Below are 20,970 nucleotides of genomic sequence, written 5' to 3' on the forward strand. Positions count from 1 at the left end.
CATGTCCTAGATATTTTAGTAATCCTCTAACTACTAATTAGTTACAACTAACCTCCTAGTTACAACAAGATAACAACTTTCTAACTAACTACTAGTTACAACAAGATAACAACTTTCTGACTAACTACTAAGTCACAGCTCCTATTTTATCAAAAAATAATATACAAATAGGATAATTATATATAAATTTTGAATTTTTTATAACTTATACAAATCAAATGTATCAATAATTCGTATATAAATAGTTAGGGTAAGCATATACAAATTCTGAGGTTAGTGATAGAAGTGGAAGAAGTGGAATGATTTATGGCGGTGGTGAAGGAGGAAAAGGTGGTGATAGAGGAAGAGGTGATGGTGATGATCGAGGAGGAAACGGTGGTAGCGGAGGAGTTGATGGTGGTGAGGGCAATGGTAGGAAGGGTAGGAATAATGTTGGAGGTAGAGGATGGGGAGGGGTGGGTGGGGTGGGGAGGAAATGAGAGGGCCAAACTTGAGGTTTTTAAAATTAGCGTCATTAAAACTAATCTTAAAATTATTACCTCTACTCAATAATTAAGACTTGTGTCACTTTTTCTAAGTTTTGAAACTTTTTTGTCACCTTTAATTTAAAAAAATCCTCAAATACATATCAAATACAATATGTATAACTTAAATACACACCATATACATCATTGGTACAACTCAAATACATGCTCAGATACACCACAGAATATACCAGATACATACCCCAAATTATGTGAGTTAGTAAAAAATCAGTTATTTCAAGCTTTCTTGATTGTTGCTGTTACTTTCTTGGATAACCAACATTTTTTTGTAGTGTTTCAATTTCATTCAAATGGTGGTGAGCTACTGAAGAAGAACTTAGAGGGACAAGGAGTAGAGAAATTGTGGTGATGAACGAGGGAGAAGGGAGGAGAGAGAACTGGCTAGGAGTTAGGGGTGTGATTAAGTGGCTAATTTTAACTCTCTAATGGAAGAAAAACAAATGAAAACACAGCTTTAACATCATTAATTAGAAAAAATGCATATCAAAATACATAATTATTCTAATTAGTTCATACATATTAGTACAAAGTAGCAGTAATGATACTGATCTGTAAATTTAAAATTGTGAATTCGTTTATGTATTTAGCTGCAGTTAAATTACTGGAGTTGGGAGTTGCTGCAGGGGTTTCGTTTGCCTCTGAGGAACCCCTGTTTTGTCATGTTCCATAATCGTCGAAATATACTATTATACCTCGCGCTTCCACAATCTGCTCTGTTCTCAACTCCTCCATCATTCTTAATTTGTGAGTAAGAAATTCTCCTGGAAGCTTTACCATTTTGTTTGTAAGAACCTCCTAAGCACTTGCTGTAAAAAGGAGAATTCAGAACAGCAGATGTGATGGGAGAAGATGCTTTAACAAGGGCACGGTTTAGCTGTTTGACAACTTCTTGAAGCTCAAAGGAATCGTAGAGTTCACTGTCGTTGTGTCGATGGCTAAATCTGAAAGTAGGCTGAACATAATTGCCCGAGTTGCCATCTTTCATTTGTTTCTTCGTTGACATAATCTTCACTATCAATAAATAATTACTACTAATAGTATTTATAGTATATAGTAGTAGTAGTATGACTTAGGAGTAGGAAAAATAATTAACTATTGAGGGGTGGGGTGACTTGCTTAGTGAACGGACTTCACAATGAAATATTTGGTTGATTTTCACGCTTTAATGTTGGCAATTTCGTTATTTGCTAACTAATCATAGCCCCTTAGGATACTACACTATTAACTACAACTTAATCTCAAATTAATTCAAGTAATTGAGTCAATTATATAGTTTCTGCCCGAAAAAATACACTATAATTATAATGTCATTTTCTTTTAAGTATATGTAATAGATATTGCATGTTTATTTTTTATATTTTAAATTTTTTTAATAAAATTTCTAACTTGATGATAAGTCGTGTTAACCTATTGTCCTAGTTTGATTTAGTTTAGTGGCTGGTGGGATTTTAGAACTTTATTTTCTATCAAAAAGTGTTATTTATTTTGTATTATATTTTTAAAACGGGATTAACATGTAGTACGAACTCGTAATTTTTTAAAAATAATATTATCTACGTACATATAATTAGACATTTATTTATTGTGAAGATGTGAAATGAGATTAATATTGATCGAATGTGTCTCTGTTACTACAGGTAGCGCATGACTAAATAGATAGATTGTCACCTACACCAACTAGATCTGCTTGTTTATACTGGCTTGAGACACGCGTCAGTGTTTGCAAAGTTGACACTTTATTTTATTTTAATTTAAATGTGATATTGTTTGATTTTACATAAAAAAAAATTTGAAAAGAAATATTTTTTAATTTTGTAGTTTAAAAAAAAAGTGAAATGTTTATGTGACAATAAATCATGACTGTTTGAGACACGCATTATTGTGTGCAAAATTGATATTTCCTCTGTTTTAATTTATAAGACATAGATTGATTAAACACAAAATTTAAGAAAAAATAAAAATAAAATAAAAATTTGTGATCTAAAATAAATTTTAGATATTTACATGACTATTAATCACTTCATTCATGATAAAGAGGAATTTTAAAATCAATTTGTTCTAATTATAGGAAAAGTCATATTATTTTCTTGGAATAAACTAAAAAGAAAAGTATTGTGTCACGTAGATTGAGACTGAGAAATTATTAATTTTACTTACGAAAAAAGTCAAAAAATGCCCTTAACTATGTGAAATTGAATAAAATGTATTTTGTTAATAGTTTGGTTTAAAAATATATCTACCGTTAATACTTTAATTCAAAATATCCTAGATTAAAATATTTTTTTTCTAATAAATATATTATTTATTTTCTTTTTAATACATTATTTTTCTAATACCTCTTGGTGGTGTCAACTGTTATTCTTGTTGTTCTTTAAGGTTGGAGGTTTGAACCTCAATACAAGCATATTTTTGCAAAATATAACATACAATTTAAAAATTGTGGTTAAATAGTATTGAACTCAAGAGCCCTTTTAGCTTAAAATTAAACTACTAATCCAATAACTCATGAATATATACTTATGAATGTGATAATTAAACTTTTAATCTTTTATTCCATAAATATCAACACCACTTACTGAAAATTCTACATACACCATTGAGGACACACAAAAAAAAATATAATTTGAACTGAAAGTATTTAATTAAAATATTTTATTAGAAATTGAGATATTCAATTAAAATATAACTTAATTTGATTGTCTAAATGAAATATTCAGACAAATTTAAGGAGCCCGCTATTTTTAAGTCTTTATCATTTAAACCTCTAGTATTAGTCATAATTAATCAACATATGTTTGTGCACACGTTACCAAAATAGTAACTTTACTATATGCAAGTGTGATAATATGACGTACCATCGGTAAAATATGACAAACAATGTCAATATTAATAGAACACTCTTCAAAATTAATAGACGAGGAAAGAATAAATTAAAAACATCACTAATCTCAAATTTAACTAATATTGATCATATTGGCAATTGCATGAACCTCGATTTAGGTTTATAACTGGTCAAGAATAACTGCCTAATGCTATGAAACTTAAGCCTAATATAGATTAGAATTTTTAATATACGTGCACCATTTAATTTATTTATTAAACAAGAAGTAAATATTAAGTGACTCATTCCTTGTTCCTAATGGTAAGTGTTTCATCATTCAACTAAACGCAACATGCAATTTTTTCAACTATTGGGATCATCAGATAATATTAGATCAATTCTAAAAAATATATTTTGCAAAAATATCATAAATTTACATACCTATAACTTGGACAGTAAATCTGTCCATGTAGGTAAAGCACAAAATGGAAAAAGTCTAAATTTAAATCTCATCAATCTATGAAATCTGATACTATAAATTTCATTTACTATATAATAAAGAGTAACTCTAGTTTTTCCCTACCGTTAAATCTTTCTAAATATTTGGTAATCATCTTATTTAATAGGGACTAAAAGGACCATCACATCTATGAATTCATATCATATATATAGTCAAATTCATCATTAATTATTAACTTTAGATAAGTTTGTCTTATAGTAGAAACTCTTTAATATATTCATCATTATTCAGTAAATTAACTTCAATTGGAATAATTTGACTCTTATTAAAATCTTATAGAATGTTGAAAACAAATTTATTACATGTACAATTTTCCTCACCTCTTAGATTTTGGTCAAGTACTTTTATTTTCTCTTCTATAAATTAATCTTCATTTTCCTTTCAATCCCATAAGAACAAAGGAGAAAGCAAAAATAAAGTTGCTAAAAGAAGGCCATTTAATCAGGTACCAACATGTTAATCTCAACTTTGTGTTGCCTTTATTTAAATCAAGTTCTCTAATAATGGCTTTTGTTTCTTCATCTTTTTCTCAACAATATTTAATACATTGTCTTAGTTATAATTAATCTTTCTTTGATCTTACTCAATGACCTGTTCAAATCAACCATATGAATTATGATCACATTCTTTCTGAAGCTTCAAGCTTCTTTTTCATTTTTTAACTGTACCAGTAGGGAAAAAAAACTTGATTTTCTGATTTTCCTTTGGTTAATTAAATTGCTTTATCTATTAGAAAAAAATACAAAAAGGAAATTGTTTTTGACACCCTTTTAGAACTTCTACCAACCCCTTCTTAGAACTCTCCCTCTTTCTTTCTGTTCCCTTGGTGATTCGAACACACAATCCCTCCCTAGCCCAAAATGGACAGAATTTTGGGTTGGTTTAGCCCTACATAAACTGATCATTTTGTTTTATATAACAAATTATGAAAAGGGAAAAGATTCAAATTTGCCCTTAAATTTTTAGATGATCCAAATTTCTTGATATTCAATGGGTAAATCTAGATCATTTTGCATAGTTCATAGGCGAAATCGATCTATTTTCCTTTTTGAAAAAAAAAGGCTCATATGTTGGAAAGTTTTCGCCTTTAGTAAATAAAAGTCTATTTGGACCGATCTTGTAACAACATAGTTTTATTTGACACCAGAAATATTTAAAGGAGGGCAAATTTAGATCCTTTTCCTTTATGAAAATATTGTTTATCCCCTTACTAGTTTTTCCTTGATATCATTGAAGTTTCAAAGGAGGATACAGGTAATTGAATTCCTTTCCCTTGTTTGTTACAGAAAGGTACCTCTTGAAAACGTGTTTAAGGTTCCACACTAAACTTAAAAATCTGACTTTTGGCACTTTAATTAGTTTTTAGCTTAGACCATAGGCTCATGTCCATTATGTGTATATATATATATATATATATGGAAGTCTTTGCACCATTACACAAGCTCTTTTGGCACCATTACACAAGCTCTTTTGGCACCATTACTTGGTCTTTTCAAGAAGAGACATCCTAGAGGTAACTTTTGTGTAAGTTGGCTAAAAAGTTCAAAGTCTTTCTCTCTTTTTCCTCACTTTCTATTATTCCATGTTGTGTTAAGTGCTTTGATAGTAAATTGGTGGTTTCATTTGGTTTTTTTCTTTTTTCTTTTGTTGTGACATTTCTATCTGGGACATATGCCTGGCTGGTTAAAATTGTCCTTGTCAACTGATGTTGAATATATTGTCTGTGCATTTATATTTAAGATGTACTTTTCTATATGGATTAGAAAGGCAAGAAAATATCTAAGATAGTTTTATCTAAAGTCTCTGTATCTGAGTTAAGGAGGTGGATTAGGACAGTTGTAGAAGATGTTGCTTTCTACTTAGATAACTAGAAAGAGATATTCTATGGAATATATTTAGTTCTCATTTTACGTGTGTAAGCGAAGAGATGTACCTCTAGAATCCCACATCTTTGATTAGTCTTATTTTTATTCGGGAATTTTAATTCTTCCCTTGATCTGGTTTCATGTTGCAGAAAAAATGGTGAAGATTTGTTGCATTGGAGCTGGATATGTTGGTGGACCAACTATGGCTGTCATAGCCCTCAAGTGCCCTGCAATTGAAGTGGCTGTTGTTGATATATCTGTTGCTCGTATCGCTGCCTGGAACAGTGATCAGCTGCCAATCTATGAGCCAGGACTTGAAGGTATAGTGAGACAATGCCGAGGAAAGAACCTTTTCTTCAGCACTGAAGTTGAGAAACATGTCTCTGAAGCAGACATCATCTTTGTTTCTGTTAACACCCCAACTAAAACTCGAGGACTTGGAGCTGGGAAAGCAGCAGATCTTACATACTGGGAGAGTGCTGCCCGAATGATAGCTGATGTATCGAAGAATGATAAGATTGTTGTTGAGAAGTCTACTGTTCCAGTGAAAACAGCGGAGGCAATTGAGAAAATACTCACACATAACAGCAAAGGAATCAAGTTTCAGATTCTTTCGAATCCTGAATTTCTTGCTGAGGGAACTGCTATTCAGGACCTTTTTAATCCTGATCGGGTTCTAATTGGAGGACGAGAAACCCCTGGGGGGAAAAAGGCAATTCAGGCTCTGAAGGAAGTTTATGCTCATTGGGTGCCTGAAGACAGAATCATCTGCACCAATCTTTGGTCAGCTGAGCTCTCGAAGCTTGCTGCCAATGCCTTCTTGGCTCAGAGGATCTCATCAGTTAACGCGATGTCAGCTCTTTGTGAAGCAACTGGAGCTGATGTCACACAAGTGTCCCATGCTGTCGGTAAGGACACGAGAGTCGGATCAAAATTCCTCAATGCAAGTGTTGGTTTTGGTGGTTCTTGTTTCCAGAAGGATATTCTCAACTTGGTTTACATCTGTGAGTGCAATGGTCTCAAAGAAGTTGCCAACTACTGGAAACAAGTGATTCAGGTGAATGACTACCAAAAGAATCGGTTTGTCAACCGAGTTGTCTCCTCTATGTTCAACACAGTTTCAGGCAAGAAGATTGCTATCCTTGGATTTGCTTTCAAGAAAGACACAGGTGACACTAGAGAGACACCGGCAATTGATGTGTGCAAAGGCCTATTGGGAGACAATGCTTACTTGAGCATCTATGATCCACAGGTCACTGAAGATCAAATCCGAAAGGATCTGTCAATGAAAAAGTTTGATTGGGATAATCCAATTCACCTCCAGCCAATGAGCCCCACCGTGATGAAGCAGCTCAATGTAGTATGGGATGCTTATGAGGCCACAAAAGGTGCCCACGGCCTCTGCCTTTTGACCGAGTGGGACGAGTTCAAGACTCTTGATTTCAAGAAGATTTACCATAACATGCAAAAGCCTGCATTTGTGTTTGATGGAAGGAACATTGTTAATATGCAGAAGCTCAGAGAAATTGGGTTCATCGTCTACTCCATTGGGAAACCTTTAGATGGATGGCTCAAGGATATGCCTGATGTGGCATAAGCAAGTTAATGTTCCCTTCCCCTGGAATAAGCACTAAACATGAGAGGAAAATCCATTTCTTTTTCCAATTCTCGTCTTTTCCATTCAAACGTTGAACTGTTGTTTCCTAATAGCATTGTTAAAAATGCTTTTCTTTATATCTTTTTTTTGTGTGGGAACTTCAGCAGCCTATTTAATGGTATGATCATTTTATATTAGAAATCTGGCATGTTTTGATCAGGTTGATCATTTTCTTGTTGAAACTCCAATCCATATAGTATTATTAAATGGAGAAACATGATCGAGGACTCATATAGTTGACAGAAACTTGTTTGGGCTGAGACATAGTAGTTATTGTTATACTACTCCATATGTTTCAAACTCGAAATCTTCACTGTATCTTTTTTTCCCAACAACTGCTGTAAGATAGCTTTTGTTACTTTTGAAGGAAAGCAAACAATTCCAAGTTTTTAAAGTCAAGTTTTAGATTCATAGATTACAGAACAGCAATGGGATAGATGCATCATGTCAATTATGTACTGTTGGGGACGTAAATAGCCAACCAACCTCTAGTTGAAATTCTAGACCATTTTTCTCTTATAAAAACTTGCCTAACAATATATTTCAAAGAAATTTGCCTAACCATGCACTTAAAGAAACTTGCCTGAAAAAAAACCCTGTTAGCCAAGTTTTTTCAAGTACATTAACTGTTAGGCAAGTTTTGGCTAAATGCCTAACTATGTTCTTCACACACAAAATATAGACTCGACTTTCTTGTTGCACTGCCATCTTTCATTAGTTACAAATTTGTGTCACAGCCCAGGCTTATATTTGTTAGGACATAGCTTTTAAACATGAAGTAAACAAAGGCAAATTGCTGCTGATTTTGCATAGATTTTTTAAAGTACTTCCCAATTATTGCACTTTCACTTAATGGTGTGCAAAAATCGAACCGATTGATAAACTGAATCAAAAAAAAGTGTTATTGGTTTATTGCTATTGGGTTAATGATTATTTAATAATTTTATAATTTTTTTTATTGGGTTATCAGTTCTGAAGGTTCACACATAACACGTTAATCTAAATTAGTTAGATGACGCGTAAACCATAAGAGGAGAACTTACATGTTCTTCGTGTAGCGGAAGCGAAAGTCGAAGCGCGACTGAAATTACTGGCCGATGGTGGTTGTCACAATATATTGGAACAACCCCTAAATCACATTCTAAACCCTAATATATTGTTGAGAAGAGAAGAGCAGAAAAATACTTCTTCAGCCATATTTTTATTTTACACTATAAGTGTTATTATATAGGAAATATTAGGGGTAGGTTTAATTACCCTAATGGGCCTTAAGCACCCCTTATGGGTGGACCCAAATTTCCTACATCTCCCACTCACACATAATGGGAGTGCTCATCTAATTTGAGAAACATTTTCTCAACTCATCTCCGCAATCATTCATATAGGGAAGTAGACCGTGCGACCAGCATACTATGAGAGCTAAGTGCTATACATCTGTTAGGAGTATATAGCCTCTCGTTGAGTGCAAACCTGCAAGTAGATCATAAAATATGCAGTACCCCAGATCATATGAATCACATTTGATATAATCTCCAAAATCTCATATACCATTATTTCTTGTATTCACAATTGTAATTCATAAGCTATAATTGGTGCACCAGTGGATACAAATTAATGAGATTCCATCAATGATCTTCCTCTTCTCATGATCCTTTTAATATTAGGTTAACTATTTTTCTAGATATACTCCGCCATAGTGAATCTGTATTCATGGTCTTTTGGAAGCACACTAAGATAGCTAACATCAAACTAAGTCTCAAGTATCCAATCCGAGTCACAAAGGGTACAAATCTTGAGCCACCATAAAGGCTCTGGGTCTCACACAACAATAAGTTGAGAATGGACTTATGTTAATCCAATTGGTCGACATTAGCACACATGGTATGAAACACATGCTACAACATTTTCTCCTTTCCCAGGGAGCGTATGTCTTTATCTCGTAAAGAATGTTGTACAAATGATATTTAGACACCATAAGTATCTAAATTTGAGTTCCTTATCTACTATATCATTTTTAACTCACACCTGGCTCAATAAGTAGACTAGGTGAACGTTTTTCACCTTAACGACCTTATGTCATTATTTATGCGACGTTCATGATTTTAAGTTGACAACTCTCAAATTATCCATTTGATAATTTTTCTTAAAATCCAGTCTCATCTCCACTCATCACTAAGATAAGGAGGCGGTTACCTATGTGAGAAGGCCAACCTTTTGTCTACCTGACATACTAAAAAATAAGCTACGAATGTACATGACATTCAACATGTAAAATATGTATGTAAATCAACTTTATTGATAATTAAAGAAAATCAGTCTTGTGAACATGGGGAAATTAAACAAAATGAAATATCTTAGAATCTGCGTAGGCCTTGAGATCTAGTGTGTCTCACAAATGCATCTCTAGACAAAGGCTTGGTTGATGGATCTGCTAACATATCTTTTGTAGACACATACTTCATGTTCACTACCTTGCGTTTAACCATGTCTCTCGCAAGTTATACTTGATATCTAGGTGTTTGGTTTTGCAATGAAACTTAGGGTTCTTGGTAGAGGAAATTGCAGCCTCACTGTCACGGTAGACTAACACTGGTTCAGCATCTTCTGTGATATCCAATAAGTGTTCCAAGAACCTTTTCAACCAAACAGCTTCTTGTGTTGCTGATGCGAGAGCCACATATTCGGCTTTCATAGTAGATAGTGATATACATGATTGTTTCTTACTACTCCATGATATGACGCCATCACTGAGTAAGAAAACATATCCCGAGGTAGACTTTCTCTCGTCTAGATCTCCTCCATGATTAGCATCACTGTATCCAACTAATCGCAGATCTTTGTTGCCTTGGTAACAAAGTGTATAATCAGCAGTTCCCTTCATATATCTCATGATTCTCTTTACTGCTTGCCAATGTGCTAAACCTGGGTCAGTTTGATATCTACTTACCAAGCCAACTGTTTGACAGATATCAGGTCTGGTACACACCATAACATATATTAGACTTCCGGCTGCGCTCCTATAAGGAACTCGGCTCATTTTTTCTTTCTCTTCAGGAGTCTTAGGACACATTTGACTACCCAAGGCATGACCTTTACTTATAGGAGTATCAACAGGGCTACTATTTTACATATTGAATCGTTCAAAAACTTTTCTAATGTAATTCTCTTGAGAGAGATATAATAGTTTCTTTGGACAATCTCTTGAAATATTAACTCCAAGAATATATGCAGCTTTGCCCATATCTTTCATCTCAAATTAGGATGATAACCATGACTTTATCTCAGTAATGAACTCCTTATCATTTCTAGCTATAAGTATGTCATCTACATATAATGTTAAAATCACAAACTTGTTTCTTGATCTTTTGGTATAAACGCAATGGGCTTCATCCATCACGGTAAAACCATTGAATACGATAACATTCTGAAAACGTATATACCACTGCCTTGAAGATTGTTTGAGGCCATAAATAGACTTCAAAAGTCTACAAACTTTTTGTTCGTGGCCCTTTTTAATGAAACATTCAGGTTGTTCCATATAAATTTCTTCATCTAATTCTCCATTGAGAAAGGCAGTCTTTACATCCATTTGATATAACTCAAGATCCAAGCTTGCAACTATAGCTAGAACAAGACGAACAGAGGTAAACCTAACAGCAGGCAAGAAAGTCTCATCGTAGTCTATTCTTTTCTGCTGTGTATACCCTTTTGCCACTAGTCAAGCCTTATATCTTTCAACTGTGCCATCAGCCTTGAGCTTTATTTTGAGAACCCATTTGCCCCCAATAGTTTTGCGTCCCTGAGGGAGGTCAACTAGTTCCCAAACTTTGTTGACTCTCATAGACTCCAACTCATCTTCCATTGCTTTTGTCCATTTGTCCTTAGAAGGGCATGAGAGAGCCTCTTTTATATTTTTAGGCTCATTTTCATCTTAAAGGAGCATCATAAATAATTCACCGCCTTCAATGTCAAATCGTCGGCGAGGAGTCTTTTTATGAGAACCACGTCTAGTTTGTGATTCATTATTTCTCCTATTTGGATCAATGTTGCTCCAACTCAGATCAAGAACACTTAACCTGCTCCCACTCGGAACAAAATCAGTGACCATCTCGCTCCCACTTGGAACAAGATCCATTTGGTCACTTTCATTAAGTGTAGAAGGATTACTTTCATTCGCACCTGATGATGGAAGAGGTTGTTGATGAAAAATTAATTTATCATCTGCTAAATACTCCCACTCAAATGAAGAGATCCTTGTACGTCATGATTCCCTAGCTCAAATAATGATAGGTTTTGACCTACCTCTCCCTTATTAGGAAACTCATTCTCTAAGAATGTGACATCTATTGATTCAAATTCAGTTACACTTCTACTGTTTTGTTGACCTATAAACACATAACCCTTTGAGGTTTCAGAGTACCTTATAAATATACTTTTCTTTCCTCTCGGACCTAATTTGCCATATTTGTGAGAGGAATCATGTGTATATGCAGCACAACCCCAAGGTTTTAATACACCCTGGTCAGGATGTCTTCCAGTCCATAACTCATATGGAGTGGTTGCAACTGATTTTGAAGGCACTCGGTTAAGTACATAGGTGGCAGAAAGTAAAGCATCACCCCAAAAATTAATTGGGAGGTTGGCTTGTGCCATCATTGATCTAACCATTTCTAGGAGGGTTCTGTTTCTTCTCTCCACAACACCATTTTGTAGTGGAGAATTTGGGATAGTCAACTGATGAACTATTCCATTTTCATCACATAACCCATTAAATTGAGTCGATAAGTATTCCCGGCCACGATCAATTCGAAGAGCTTTTATCTTCTTGTCTAATTGATTTTCCACTAAGATTATATAGCGCTTGAAATAACTTATTGCTTCAGATTTATAGGTAATTAAATAGACATAATTGAAACGGATAAAATCATCAATAAATGTAATGAAATAACTTGCTCCATGCCTAGATTTAATAGTCACAGGCCCACAAATATCAGAATGGACTAATTATAAAGGATATTCAGCTCTAGTTGCTTTACCGAAAGGTTTTCGTGCAGATTTTCCCGCTAGACAATTCTCACAAGCGGACAATTCCACATGTTCAATGCTGGCAAGCAAACCTTGTTTCTCTAGCCTTTGCATTCTTTGATGGCTAATATGACCAAGTATAGCATGCCATATATTTATATCACTATCATATTTATTTGTAGAAGCAAACATAGAAAAACTAGCATTATTATTGAATGAACCATAATCCAAATCCATAATAAATAAACCTCCGATCACATGACCAAAACCAAATAATTTTGAATCATAAGTCAACTTGAGATAAGTGTCATGAAAAAAACAAGTTAAATCCTAGCTTAGGAAAAATAGAGACTGAAATAACATTTCGACGAATTGTTGGTGCATAGAGAACATCATGTAAAATTAGGTCTCGATTGCCATGCAGGACTAACTTGCATGTACTGATCCCTTCAACAACAACTTTATTGTTGTTTCCTACATATATCCACTTTGCTCCACGTGAAACTCGCCGAAATTTAACAAAAGCATTATGCTCCCAAGCATTGTGTTCCGTTGCTCCCGAGTCTACAATCCACAAAGGATTAGATTCAATTAGTAAAATAGAACTAGAAACATAAAGTTCACTAATTCAAATTTTATGAAATACCTTTCTAGGAGGTTCTGGGCAATCCTTAATATAGTGACCCTTCTTATCACAATTATAGCACTTCACTTTAGCAACATTAACACGTTTGGGACGTTTATTCTTTCCTTTTTCAGTCTTTGCTCATTTAGCAGGCTGAGCTGGCTAAGTTTGAGGTGGGCCTCTCTTCTTTCCCCAGTCCTTTAATTTGGATCACCTTTGTTTTTGGAGGTTGTTGCCATGTGCAACTCAGCTATTGGCTTTGCAGCCTCAAGTTGTTCCTCCTCTAACTCAAGATGCCTCCGAACATCTTCCAGAGTTGTGATTCTTTCATTATGAGTCAAGTGCATCTTCATATGATCTCATGAACTAGGCAAAGAACGTATGACAACTTGAATTTGTTGTTCATCGGTCAACACATGACCAGCATCTTTTAACTCCCCAATCATGTTCGTCATTTGCCTCAGATGCGTTTTCATTGAATGCTCTGGGCGTTTCTTGTATGAGTCAAACTTGATCATCAAGGATCTTAGCCTTGCAGTAGAACAGGTATCAAACCTATTCTTCAAAGCAATCCAAAGTTCCATTGCCCTTTGGTGATCCTTGAACTCTCTTAGGATGTCATCATCCAAGGTGCTTAGCAACGTAATGCGAGCAGTGAAGTCCTTTTTTCGCCAAGCATAATACGTTTCACGGTCATGCCTATGTTGAACCATGTGGCCATCCTCAGGCTCATTCATGATGTTGTTAATGGCCTCCAGAGCCTATTGCTCTTCCAGCACATAATGAACTTTCAAATTCCATATTTCATAGTTGTCACCATTGAGTTTCAACCCTTTGTTTAGCTCAGTAACAATGTTTTTCAAAGCAGTATTCATTCTTTAACACAAAAAAAATGAGAATCATTAAAATAATAAAACGCAAGGCACTATGTGTCACGACCCAAAAACTGAGGTCATGATGGCACACATCTCAAAACCCAATCTGATGTGTAACCCTAAAAATAAAACTCATACAAGACTCCAAAAGGGGAAAGTGATGCCACAATTTAAATAAAAAGAAAAGAAAAAAAACAATGAAGAAATTATCCCAAAACCTGGTGTCATAAGTATAAAGAGCATCTAATACAAGGTTCGAATCTGAAGATACAACATAAGTCTTTGAATGATACAAAAGACTGAAAAATAAAGATAGACTAGTGACGATCCAAATTCTGGGACCTCACCACTAATTTGAGAATACACAATCCGCTAGAATATTAACTGCCACGTGGGGTACCTCGACTAGTATCTGCATCAAAAAGGGACACAGAAGTAGGGGTGAGTACAATTCACATGTACTCAGTAGGTTTTAGCTGACTGAGTATAAGGAATTAATCAAATCTATGAAATAAACTAAGGAACGCTTCCACCTGCATATAGAAAAGTCCCACTTCGGCATCGGTGCCGCCAGTTTATATATATAGTGGCACGAATAAAGTATAATAACAACTCATAATCACAATTAATCAAATAATTCAAGCAGCACAAATGTCAATGCAATGCAATGCAATATGATGATGCAATGATGTAGTGGTACGGTGGAATCAAGACTGTCGCACAGCCTGTCGTATACACCTGCCGAGCTGTGCTACCAAGCAGGACCCATGGGGGTCTCGCAGACCATATACCTCAATCACAATATCTCATTATCCTTGCCACCTCCTCGTGGTCAAGGGATCACAATGCATCCACTACCCTGCCGGAAAACTACCTCGGTCAGGGACTCAAGATACAAAGGTTGGGATCACAATGCATCCACTACCCTACCGGAAAACTGCCTCGGTCAGGGACTCAAGATACAAAGGTTTAAAGGTGTTTTATTTTCTTTCTCAAAAAGAATTTCCATATTTCTCAACTTCCCATGTTTCATGATGTGATGAATGAGGATGAATGCATCAAAACACATATGCATAGAAGTAATAATCAACTCACATGTGGTATAATGTTCAAAGTTCTCAAAACTTAACCTACACATGATATTCACCCTCAATAAATAGTAACGGGAAGAACACACTTTCATTTAAATATTCACCCCTTTTTCAACAATATTTCAATACTCAAGTATGCTCAAAACCCCCAACTCAATCTCTCAGGCGGCATCACAAGTCAAATAATATACTCAAGCCTCTCTCTTAGGCAAATCATAATTCACATGCTCTCAAAGCAAATAAGATAACAAATAAGGCCCCCACACGGGCTATGTAATATAAATAAACCCCGTCACGGCAACACATTAATAAATAAGCCTCCACACGGACATCATAATATATATAACATTCTCAACTCATACTACAACCCCATCCCAAAGTCTATAACATATGAATGACTAATTACCCCATCTCAATCTCAAAGAAAGATAGCCAAACCTACCTCAATTGCCGAAACCGCACTCGAATACCTCCACCGGACAAGCAACTCTCGAATTCAGCGCCCGGAATGACAACCCACTATCAACAATGAAACATACACGTCACAAGGAGTCCAATGACACCCATATTGATAGGTTTCGGAACCGGGGGTAAAATGGTCCAAAAATTAACTATTTTCGAAAAGGGTCAAATCTGGAAATTTATTGAACAATCCCATTCTATTGGTAATAAGGAACTCATGGTTGAAAAACCCATAAAAATAGAGCTCAAAACGAGTTGGAAATCACAATTTTCCTTAAATTCGGATTAGGGAAGAAACAAAGATTTTTGGGGTTTGAAACTAAAATTTAAGAGTTAAAATCGTCAAAAACTTAATGAAAAAGGAAGTTTTTAGGTCAAAAATCACTTACCCAACACTTTGCCTCGAAAATCTCTTCTCAAATCACCTCAAGGAGTTCAAGAACTCAAACAAATGATGAAAAATATTGAAATGGGAAGAAAGGAGCATTTTCTGCCCAAAAAGTTACTGTTCACGCGTGTTACTGTTCACGCGTGTTTTGTACAAATTTTCGAAAATCACCCTCAAGGTCATTACACTATGTTCTACACACATACATATTATGAAACTAAGCATCAATTGACTAAGGTAATAAACATATATATTAATCATGGAGTCGAGAGTTCACTATGTTCCCAATCATCATCCAGAAATTAAAATATCATGAAAATTAGCATAGTCAATTACCTAGCTTAGCATCTTAATCATATTTAGGCAACATAATTGCCTATCATGATTTTATAATCCCATATGGATTATCAGTTAAACAAATTAAATTTTATACGCATGCTAATGAATTCACACAAAATTTTAATGTCAAACTAATTAACATAGTACACATGTTAAACAAATCAAGCAAGATTAATGTTCAATCAAGTAACATATATTTCATGCTGAATTTACATAAAATGTGTTAAACTAATTAACAGTTATACATGCTAAAAATGTTAACATAGACTTTACCATAATGATGTTAAACTAATTAGCATTTAGCACACATCAAACAAATTAACGTGAAAGTAACGTTAAACTAATTAACATTTTCAAGCAAAGAAAATAACAAAATAACTTTATTGTCAAGCTAATTAGTATTTCAAGCATGTTGAGTACATCAACAAAAAAAACTAATGTTAAACAAATTAACGTTTTAAGCATGCTAAACAAAACAATCAAATAAATGTAATGTTAAACTAATTAACATTTTAAACTTGCTAAACAAATTAGCATATAAATCTCATGTTAAACAAATTAACATTTTTAAACGTGTTAAACATATTTGACAAACTAATTAACATTTTTAATTGGGATAATAATTCCAGATTAAATACTAAATTTATATTCTAAAAATTAAGTCTATATTATCAATTTTCTTAATCTGGATTTGAATTATAAAATCAAAATCTTTTAATTCAGGCTATCAGCCCAAACAAATGCAGCAATGTGTGAATTGGGCCTTTAGCCCATTCACTTGTTCTGTTAGCAAAAGCGAAAAGAAAAAAAATTGATATGGGCTCTAAGCCCAAGTCAGAAAAAAACTTCTCAAACCCATTAAAAAAATATTTCTTTAAAAATTATGAAGCTAGGTCTGTTGCTGTGGGCACTTTACAAAAAAAAATATAATTTTCATCTTTTCTTCTCTATGTTTCTCTGCCTTCGATGGAGCACCAAGCTCCATATCAGTTCAGCCATCAGAGAATATAAATCTTTGCTTCTCTCTTCTCTTCGTAGTCCTTGTAGCTAGAAAAAAATTGAAGCCTCTGAAAACTGATTTCAGAATCTATTATCGGTTAAAATCTAAATATTTAACAGATTTTAAAATTTATATCAGTAGGAAAAAAATTGACAAATGTTCTGAGTCAAAATATATATCCAGATATAAGATAACATTAACCTGACTTAAAACGTAATTTTAAATCAGTATACTACAAAGTTTTATTATTTTCAATTGCATAGTACAAAAAAAAATATTCAGTTCTAGATACATACAGTAAATCAGAACAGATCTATGATTATTTGTCAGACCAGAAAATTAACCCTATGGCTCTGATACCAATGAAGGTTCACACGTAACACATTAATCTAAATTAGTTAGATGACGTGTAAACCATAAGAGGAGAACTTGAGTGTTCTTAGTGTAGCGGAAGTGAAAGTCAAAGCGTGGATGGAATTACTGGCCGATGGTGGTTGTCACGATATATTGGAACAACCCCCTAAATCACAATCTAAACCCGCATAAAAATACTTCTTCAGTCATATTTTTATTTTACACTGTAAATATTATTATATAGGAAATATTAGGGCTAGGTTTAATTACCCTAATGGGCCTTAAGCACCCCTTATGGGTGGACCCAAATTTCCTACAAGTTCGGTATTGATTTTTAATATCAGGTTATTGAGTAAATGATAACCATTAAAACTATAATAATTTACTATTTTAATGTTTACTCATACACAAATATTAAACAAAAAATATCAATATAAATATATAATCACTATATCATACTATCAGTGCCCAACACAATTCACACTATATTTATCCTTTAGGCTTTGCCACTTTAGGTTAACAACGTCAAAACTCAAAATCTAAAGAATTAAGAACGGCGACAGCTACGGTTTGCAAGTTGCAACAACAACAGCAAGGGAGAGGCAACGCCGAGGGTTGTGAACTATGAGTTTGATTTCTCTCTTTTTTTACTTCTCTTCTTCTTCCTTTTATGATTTCTCCTCTTCTCCGTAACTATTTTCTAAAAAAATTTGACTTTGATGGTAAATTAGGCTTCGCCGGTAAACAATTAGGAGATTATTTCATCCTAATTGGGGTTAAATCTAATTAGCATTTGAATAAGAAAAATATTTTTCTTAAAAAACTTTTTTCCTTTTTCAGTAATGTTCAAGATTTTTGAAAATTGTTGAAGAAGTCATATATTTGTTTTGAAAGCATTTTCTTATTGGTTAAATCAAAAATCGAACTAGCCCATTTAAAAACTGAACCAATAATACTTAAAACCAAACCGACCTATACACACCCCTACTTTCACTCCGAATAATTTACATATTAATTTATTCACACTAACAAAGTACTTATTTTATGTTGTGGCACAAGTTAAACGCTTTGCAAATATTACATTTATTTCGAAGATAAAGAAGCAGTTTGTCAAAACTTTAAAAACATTGGGATTGGGCAGCCACTAACACCAGAAATTATTGAGGCTAGCTCGAACCATTGAACGTGAAAGTTAATAAATATTGGACTTAGATTTGAGTAAGGGCCACGCGAACACAAGCCTTGTTGCCACAAATGATGACATAGGCTTGATCACTTGGATCAATCTTAGGCAGGCACCCCTCCAAAGTGCAATGGAGGTCACCAACCTAGGCCATGGATCTTCGTGATCACCTATTGACCCCATCCAGGTAAGTATGTTTTTTGGGAAGTGCAACCTTTATTTTATATCACTGCATTTCTTCGCTTCTCCTCTCTGCTTGTTATGTGGGAAAAACTATCAAAGAATGAGTACGTTTGTCTGATAAAATATTTTTGTCTTACTACTTTATGATGGTAAAGATTTTATCCATGAACGATCTTTTATAAATATACTATACTACATTGTTGCAATCGTTTTATATGTCTGGAGTCAATAAAACATTAGATCCAAGCATGAGCAAAGTTTATATAGGAAAGAAAACCCAAGGTTTAAACGTTAATTTCATGTTTGAGAAATCTAAACACGTAGGAGCATAAAATTTAGGTTCAATTTGTTTCCCCCCCCTTAAATTCTAATGTTGCTCAAACTATGTATTGACTTCAATACTCATATTGTTTTATTACTTTATTTACTAATAACGTCTATAAACAAATAGATGACATGTATTTAAATATATCTACCACAAAAAATTAAATTAAATATAGTGACTTCACGAAAGCCAATTTGAATTCATGTTGGACCGTTCAACTATATAAACCATACATATCATTAATTAGGAGATTAATTGTGTAGTATAGGCTAAAGTAAATGAAATTTACATGATTTTCATTGATCTAGAAAAGGTTAGGACAAAATTCCTAGTGGAGCGGGAAGGGGGAGCTACAAAGATTTTGGAGGCTTAAGATATGTATCAGTTACGTAAATTATAGCAATAATTAAGAACATGTATGATTCAACCAAGACCATAGTGCATGAGGAGAGTGGAATAGACTCATAACACTTTTTAATCGAAATAGAATTGCACTAGGGATCGACTCTTAGCCCATTTTTATTTGTATTAGTACTGGATGAACTAACACGATATATCCAAGGGGAGGTGTCGTGGTGTATGCTATTTGTAGATAGTTTTGATTGACGAGATATGTGGCGGAGTTGACAACAAGTTGGAGGGTTTGGAGACAGACCATAGAGTCTAATGGGTCCAGGTTGAGAAGGACTAAGACAAAAAACTTAGAGTGCAAGTTTGGTGATGTGACTTGTCTAACAAGTATGGAAGTAAGGATATATACATAAGTCATCTCCAAGTACGAAAGTTTTAAATATCCAAAGTCAATAATTAGAGGAAATAGAGAGATTGACGATGATGTTGAGTGAGATGGATAAATGAAAGCCACATATGGTGTCTTGGGCGATAAGAATATGTCACCAAGCCTTAAAAATAAGTTTTATAAAGTAGTGGTTAAACTATCTATATATGTTGTCTAGTGGGGCGGAGTGTTGGTTAGTCAAAAACTGGCATGTTCAGAAAATAATAGTAGAGAAATAATGACGTTGAGATGGATGTGCGGACATACCAATAGAAACACGATTAGAAATGAATTTATCCAAGGCATGTGGGAATAACCTTCATGGTAGAAAGATGAGAGAGACGAGACTGCAATGGTTCGAACATGTGAAGAAGAGATGTACATATGTCAAGTGAGAAGGTGTGAGCAGTTGGCTATAATGAGTATTGGGTGAGGTAGAGGTAAGCCAAAGAAGTCTTGAGAATAAATGGCTATAGTCACGACTCACCTATAGTTTACCGATGACATGATTATAGATAAGAAAATATCAATGTCGAGGATAGAGTTGAATGGTGGGAAATAGTCGAGTATTTGCCTAGTGCCCTTCCCATGTATTGTTATTATTACTCTGATGCTATCTTATGTCTTCAATTTTAGTATTATATGCTGTCTCCTTGTTTTAATTATTGTATTATTTGGTGTTGCTACTATTCTCGTTTTCGTTGTTTTTAGCATGATATTTTTCAGTATTTTATTTTCTTTACACACTTATTTCAATATTTTTTACTTGAGTCGAGAGTCTACCGAAAATAGTTTTCTGCCTTCACAAAGTAGGGGTAAGATTGTGTACACGCCATCCTCCATAAATCACACTGGTTATATTAGTGTTGACTCACGGAAACAAAATACGTGTTATGTAAGTAGGCACGAAGCTTAAAGATGAAAAAAAAATCTT

At 34.1% G+C, this 20,970-nt stretch overlaps 2 protein-coding genes and 1 non-coding gene across 4 annotated transcripts; 1 reads left to right on the forward strand and 2 right to left on the reverse strand.

Moving 5' to 3' along the window:
- The first annotated feature begins 4,238 nt into the window (after positions 1 to 4,238).
- LOC129901652 (UDP-glucose 6-dehydrogenase 5-like) lies at positions 4,239 to 7,485 on the forward strand. 2 transcript variants are annotated; one of them, XM_055976899.1, is made up of 2 exons: positions 4,239 to 4,331; positions 5,901 to 7,485. In XM_055976899.1, exon 2 carries the CDS (start codon positions 5,906 to 5,908, stop codon positions 7,346 to 7,348), a length of 1,443 nt encoding a protein of 480 aa, XP_055832874.1. In that variant the 5' UTR covers positions 4,239 to 4,331; positions 5,901 to 5,905; the 3' UTR covers positions 7,349 to 7,485. The 2 variants fall into 2 exon arrangements, with proteins under 2 accessions (XP_055832874.1, XP_055832875.1); XM_055976900.1 differs by lacking the exon at positions 4,239 to 4,331 and adding an exon at positions 5,101 to 5,140.
- Positions 7,486 to 9,875: 2,390 nt separating this feature from the next.
- Positions 9,876 to 10,478, reverse strand: LOC129900143 (secreted RxLR effector protein 161-like). The gene has a single exon (XM_055975088.1). The coding sequence runs from the start codon at positions 10,476 to 10,478 to the stop codon at positions 9,876 to 9,878; it is 603 nt and encodes a 200-aa protein (XP_055831063.1).
- Positions 10,479 to 18,785: 8,307 nt separating this feature from the next.
- Positions 18,786 to 18,945, reverse strand: LOC129901873 (U1 spliceosomal RNA). The gene has a single exon (XR_008769971.1). It is a non-coding gene; the product is annotated as a U1 spliceosomal RNA (small nuclear RNA).
- Positions 18,946 to 20,970: the final 2,025 nt, after the last annotated feature.

This window comes from Solanum dulcamara, chromosome 8 (assembly GCF_947179165.1).
Source record: "Solanum dulcamara chromosome 8, daSolDulc1.2, whole genome shotgun sequence".
Classification (NCBI taxonomy): domain Eukaryota; kingdom Viridiplantae; phylum Streptophyta; class Magnoliopsida; order Solanales; family Solanaceae; genus Solanum; species Solanum dulcamara.